Genomic DNA, 6,468 nt, shown 5'->3' with positions numbered 1-6,468 from the left:
TGCCAGAAGCCCTGCTGCGACCCATGCCAGCAGTCTGTTTGCTGTGACCCGTGCCAGAAGCCCTGCTGTGACCCATGCCAGCAGTCCTGCTGCGAACCGTGCCAGAAGCCCTGCTGCGACCCATGCCAGCAGTCTGTTTGCTGTGACCCATGCCAGAAGCCCTGCTGCGACCCATGCCAGCAGTCCTGCTGCGAACCGTGCCAGAAGCCCTGCTGCGACCCATGCCAGCAGTCTGTTTGCTGTGACCCATGCCAGAAGCCCTGCTGCGACCCATGCCAGCAGTCCTGCTGTGACCCATGCCAGAAGCCCTGCTGCGACCCGTGCCAGCAATCCGTCTGCTGTGACCCATGCCAGAAGCCCTGCTGTGACCCGTGCCAGCAGTCCTGCTGTGACCCATGCCAGAAGCCCTGCTGTGACCCATGCCAGCAGTCCTGCTGTGACCCGTGCCAGAAGCCCTGCTGTGACCCATGCCAGCAGACCATCTGCTGTACCAAGGTGTGCCAGAAGTCCTTCTGCTGTGGCCAGCGACCTTGCTGCTGCTCGGGATGTCTGTCTCCATGCTCCTACGTGGTGAAGAAGCCCGTGGTGATGCGTTGCAGTCCCGTGCAGTATTGCTCTCCGATGAGGAAGTATTGCATCCCCATCCAGCAGTGCTGCACCACGATCAAGAAGAGTTGCTGAGCCAACTCTGGGTAGCAAAAGCAGCTCTGCCAGCTCTGGGCAACAAGAACAGGCGCAAGGAGATGAAGACCTGCTCATTTGCTTCTGGTTCACATGATTATGGAGTAAACGCCAGGCGATTTTCTTCTTGTTTTCAAACTTAATCTGTCTTCCTTCTGTCCTTTATTGAACATCTGCAATGCATTTGAATATATCGCCCATTGTATAAGGCAAAGAGCTATTAGATAGTAGTGAGGCTAATAATTCTCTTCGTGGTGTATGGGACTTGGGATACCTTTGCTGTTACTGTGATCATTCTTCATTTTCTCTCTTGACTTGTGGCCAATAAAAGTAAGCATTAAGCAAGATGCAAAAATCTTGTCTTTTGGTTGTTCTTACATCACTTTGCCCAGAATGCATCCTCATTCTGGTGCCGTTTTCTATGCCTTTGGCCAGGCTTCTACTGGCTACGGACGTGCTCCTGTGGCACAGCAGAACATTTAGGACACAAAGAGCCGCCCAGCTCTGCTTCTAATTGGCATAAATTAGGTCATGTCTAAAGACAGCAAGCAGATCAGTATGATCCCTTCTTGCACCTACTGATCATCTGACTCAGCTCAATTTTTTGCTAGAAAACTAAATGATTGAGATAAATAAAACTCAAAGGACGCGGGCTCAATGAAGCATGCATAATTCCACCCTCTGACAACACACCACTCCACAAGATGTATAGGAACTCATCCCTCATACTGGAATAGGTATTTCAATAGATACTGAGGGGAATTCACTACTCACTGAGTAGCAGGCACCATCTTCTTCCACTGTCATCTTCAAAAGTAAAATTTCAGAAAACACCCTAAATCGGTGAATTATTTTTATGTGAGCAGAGATTTTCATATGCGGCGTTCCTGGATCATAAGCAGTGGAATGAAACCCAGGTGTTAGCATACAACTTAAAAGCTTCATTCCTAAAATAGCACACATATGAGTCAACAATACCTTTTGTACCTGGCTGGGACTTCCTTTACTATTAAAATTCAGGACTCGGCTCTGAATTGCATGTCCCAGGAAAATGCCTTGAGCACTGTCTTGATTGCTTCCCTCAGCCAAATCTTCAGAGCATACACAAAGCCTGCATTAAAATAATCTTCTCTACCGTGTCAGACTCTTCTGAAAACATTACTCAGGTCTTTAGGAGCTTTTATTAATAGGGAAATCAGGTACAATACAGTGGCAGAAAGATATCCTATATCATACCATAACATACTAGATCAGAAGTACATTCTGTTAAGGAAATCTTGTGAATATTAATTTCATCATATGCCAGAAAAGCTGCTGTGACAGATTCCTTCCTGTTCACGAAGGTACTGCAGCTCTCAAATTCACATAACGACCATGGAAGTCTGCAAAGACATCATGGCATGGCATGTAAAAGGGATTTAGCGTAGAAAATGTTATTTCTGACCCAAATATACATTAAATGCCAGTATCTCCTCAATGTCTATATAAGATCCTGATTAACGACAGCCTTGCAGGGTTGACATCCATTTCTAAGAAAGACATGGACTTGTTGGAGTGATCACAAAAATTATGAGAGGGATGGAACACCTCTGCTATGGAGAAAAGCTGAGACCGTTGGGGTTGTTCAGCCTGGAGAAGAGAAGGCTCTGGGGAGACCTTATTGCAGCCTTTCAGTACTTAAAGGAGGCTTATAAGAAAGATGGGGACAGACTTTTTAGTGGGGCCTGTTGTGGTAGGACAAGGGGTAATGGTTTTAAACTAAAGGAGGGGAGATTCAGACTAGATAGAAGAAATTTTTCATAAGGATGGTGGTGAAAGACTGGAACAGGTTGCCCAGAGAGGTGGTGGATGCCCCATCCCTGGAAACATTCAAGGTCAAGTTGGACAGGGTTCTGAGCAGCCTGATCTGGTGGAAGATGTACCTGCTCATGGCAGTGGGGTTGGACTAGATGGCCTTGAAGGGTCTCTTCCGACCCAAACCATTCTATGAGTCTACAATTCTAACACAGGGATCATCTCGGCCAATATGGTGACAATAAAACCTGATAAAAAGGCAATGAATGACTTATTCAGCGGACGACATGTTTGAGGGTTTACACAAAGAGGGCATTACTTCCTGCAAGCACGTATCTGGCTATTATCCCATGACCAAAACAATGCTCCCCTAGGGACAATTCCAGAAGAGACACCCTATGTCATAGCAGGCCATGTTTGCATCTTGGGAAGACACTACGTGTCCCAGCCACCATGGATCACCTGCCACCACTCCAACCTCACATTCAGAGTCTGCTGAAGGTGATGGCAGCCTTTATATGCCACGAATAGATGCTGCCTCAGCATCTTGGGACTCTCATCTTATATTGATGTCCCCTCTCATCAGATGGAAAGTCCATCAACACCTTCTTCTTCTCACATGGAGATGTCCTGGCTCTGCACGTGGCCACAATTCCTTCCCCCATCCCCAAGCCTGTATCATAATGTCTGCCTCGCCTCCAATCATCTTATCCATTCCCTTCTGACTGTTCGGTCAAGCTTTGCATGGACAGCACTCTTGGCCTTAGCACTCTGCAGCCAAAACCACTATACGCAGTTGCTGGAAAAGTCCTGTCGGGTGCCCGAACTCAGAGCATCTGTGAGATATCAGATGGGCTCCCGAGGTACAGAGGAAAGGCATGGAGAAATGCACTCAGGATTGGATTTCTAGTCTTGAACCTCATCCTTGCCTATAGTGACACAGAACCGAATTGTTAGTGTGCAACACTCAAATGTGATCGTCACAAATACTGTTAAATACAAGCTGTCTCGGTCCCACAGACCTTAGAAATAATCACAGAAAACGGAGTGTACGGAAACACCACAGAAAAAAGCTAACGTGTGCACTACTGCTTGGAAAGCGGCTTAATTCAGACTTAAACCATCCCCTCCACGGATGAAAACGAAAAAGTTCTTAATAGTTTAGCAGAAGTAAAAAGCAGGGGGTGTGAAGACCAAGCACCATGGAGGGAGACCCAAGAACAAGACTGAGAAAGGAGAAACTCTTCAGTCTGAACTTTGACCACACAGCCACATCTCAGAGGCAGGAAAAAGGATTCTCACTGACCAACAGTTTCCACTGGTCCCTCAAAATCCCAGCCCAGCGCGGAAGGGACATATGAGCAGTGACCTTTCCGAGTTCCAGGCATGGTTCTCCCACTGCTTCAGCACCCGCCTCCCCTGGGCACGTTGTTAAGTGTCTCTATGTCTCAAGGTCATTCCTTGGGAAGTGGAGAGGAATACCTTACAGCTAACTCCTCATCTCATTAATGCAAATTCATTAGAAAATTTGCATCTGTTGTGTATATGTATAACTAATTATGGTGCAGAATTGAGGAGGTGAGCAAACAGAAAGAGGTAAAGACTAAATATCAGAAGACACGTGACAGGCATATACCGGGTGATACACGGTGAAGTCAGAATTGCCAAAGAATGCCTCATTTCCAGGGGGATGGCTTTGAAGCGTATAAAAGGCTCCCCATCACAGTGGTTTTCATTCGCTCATCTTGACTTCTCTCTTGTCACAGGTCAACAGGGTAAGTCAGAGCTTACTACTTGCCGTTTCATTTGCACTCTACCATACTTCTGTGTGCTTTTGCAGGAAACCATCCAGGATTTCCTGAACTGTCTGCTTTGAAACCAATTTTGAGAGTTTAGTTTTGGGATCCACCTGGGTGGCTTCTTTCTGATGGAACCGGTGCTGGACAATATGCCCAATGCGCCAGTGTCCAATGCAAAAATGTGGAGATGGCAGGGACAGGCTGTCGTGGGATTCTGGACATTAGGGACTTCCCCAGCCAGTTTGGGATGGACTTTGGGATAAGCATGTTTTAAGCTGCCTAAAGAACTGGGAGATTAAGGCAGAGAAAAAGAGACTTTTTCTGCTCCTTCCAGCTTTGCCTACCCTACTACCAACAACATGCCCAACGGAGGCTGTGGATGCTGCGGTGGAAATAACAACTACTCCGTCTGCTGCTAACGCAGCCCGAAGGGCTGCCAAGCCCACTGCTGCTACAGCAGCCCGAAGTGCTGCAAGACGCAGAGCTGCTGCACGCCCATGCAGTGCTGCTACCCCAGCTCCTGCTGCATGCCCATGCCAACCTGCTGCTACATCATGAGCAACAACAACAGCAACAGTGGCTGCTGCGGCAACTAAACCCGCTCGGCGAAGGGCAAGCTGCCTGCTGCTCCCCTCCTGTCTCGTTCGGTGTTGGATACAGACATGGATACCACCCTAAAGGCTCTTCCTCCTTTGCTTAGAGACTGCACATCATCTCTCCTCTTCTTTGCCTGCCTTTAATCACCAAATGCTTGTAACGTGCTTTGGAGTTGCTACCCACTGATCAGTGTGGTTTTCCTTTGTAAGCATTAGTCCTGCTGTTAATTTTCCTCTTGGTGTGTGGGATGTTTAATGCTTTTCATCACTGTTTTGCTTCAACCTGTCTCAAAAACAATAAAATCTGTAGTTCATGACCCTGCAAAACTCCTGGTGGTTATCTGTTCACTAGCTGGCGAATCCAGAGTGCATCGCTGCACCTGTTGCCTTTTCTTTGCATTTTTTCCCAGTGTTGGGATGCTCCTATCTAAAAGGTGCTAACTAGGGGGGTTTGCCCACACAAAGGAAATCAGTGCATCCCTGATGGGGTTCTGAGCTCCAGCATGGGTCTCTTCAAACACAAGCTGAGTGTCTGGCATCTCTGCAAGCAGTATTTCTCCTCTCACTATAAAACTACCAAAAAATAGGAGGAAAATAATACGTAAACCTGTAAAGGATGTGAATTTCTTCTGAGGCAGTTTGACATAGGCACATCCTGACTAGCAAAGCTCCATGCATTTCAACAAGCTAGAGGTCTGCTTCAGAACCTACAGACAGTCCCTATAAACAGTTTAACATTTATGAGATGGAAGTCTTGCCTCTGCTAAAATGTCTGGGTTACGGCATGTCGAGTTCAAGTGTTAGAACAAATGGTGAGACACCTCCTTCAAGGAACGACTGGGTCAGTAAGAGTTGTACCAAAACATAGCACGCAAGATCTGCACCGCAGTCCTCGTTCTGTGTCTAGTGCCCTTTACTGACTGTTTCCGCGCTGCTTCGGTCCCTTCTTTGCATTAAGATCCATAGCCCAAAGATCGTTCAAGTCCCCGGGTTACACGCATGGCTGGACACAGCTATCATGGGTGGGAAGTTCCCACCTAGAGCATCACTTCTTGCAGTTGCACGATTTGCCAATGAGAAGTTTCCCTCTGGAGGCACAAGGGAAGTGTGCCCCTTTGCTTCTGCCCCATTAATTCATCGTAAATTAATCCGTTCTCAAGGGCAGGCAAGCGTGTGGCTGCTCAGAGGGGACCTGCTGGGAAGGAAATGCCATGCATATTCTTCTACCCTGTCTGGAGAAGCTGCAGATACCTGCCTTGCTTCTCCAGCATTTCGCTCAAGGAATTACGTTCATTCCAGGAAAGCCTGTGTCACCCTTTGAGGCTGGGCCGGCGCTTGCAGCAGGTGGCAGATGCTCTCTGTTAAACCCGTCCCTTCCCGGAGGGGGAAGGAGAGGAGAAAAGGGAGAGAGACTGATGGGTTGGAAACTTGAAACAAACTTTAATAAAACAATAACAGTGAAAAGAGTATAAATCATATTAAAATGAATAATAATAGAAATATACAAAACCGATATTGCTCTTCCCGATGATGCCGGCGGCAGCTCGCGGTGCTCACAGGGGAGGGCGGGCACCCGGACCCCCCAGAACTCAACTCTA

At 47.5% G+C, this 6,468-nt stretch overlaps 2 protein-coding genes across 2 annotated transcripts in view; both read left to right on the top strand.

Annotated features, from left to right (window-relative positions):
* Positions 1-681, top strand: part of LOC104165138 (keratin-associated protein 9-1-like) — a 4,461-nt gene extending 3,780 nt beyond the window's left edge. The window contains exon 2 of the mRNA XM_009704696.1: positions 7-681. Coding sequence (XP_009702998.1) covers positions 7-681 — 675 coding nt within the window. The remainder of the gene's footprint in view (positions 1-6) is intronic.
* Positions 682-4,633: 3,952 nt separating this feature from the next.
* On the top strand, positions 4,634-4,870 carry LOC104165137 (keratin-associated protein 5-10-like). The gene is made up of 2 exons (XM_009704695.1): positions 4,634-4,685; positions 4,716-4,870. The coding sequence occupies exons 1-2, from the start codon at positions 4,634-4,636 to the stop codon at positions 4,868-4,870; spliced, it is 207 nt and encodes a 68-aa protein (XP_009702997.1).
* The last annotated feature ends 1,598 nt before the right edge of the window (positions 4,871-6,468 follow it).

The sequence above is a fragment of the Cariama cristata genome, unplaced genomic scaffold (genome assembly GCF_000690535.1).
Source record: "Cariama cristata isolate BGI_N322 unplaced genomic scaffold, ASM69053v1 scaffold3307, whole genome shotgun sequence".
In the NCBI taxonomy this organism is placed as follows: domain Eukaryota; kingdom Metazoa; phylum Chordata; class Aves; order Cariamiformes; family Cariamidae; genus Cariama; species Cariama cristata.
This window is presented reverse-complemented; position numbering and strand designations above follow the sequence as displayed.

What these genes read in the sequence shown, in the direction of transcription:
- LOC104165137 (XM_009704695.1), top strand. Translation starts at nt 4,634, where the DNA reads ATGCCCAACGGAGGCTGTGGATGCTGCGGTGGAAATAACAACTACTCC. An exon ending in AAATAACAACTACTCCGTCT is followed by an intron (nt 4,686 to 4,715) that starts GCTGCTAACGCA and finishes AGGGCTGCCAAG; the next exon opens with CCCACTGCTGCTACAGCAGC.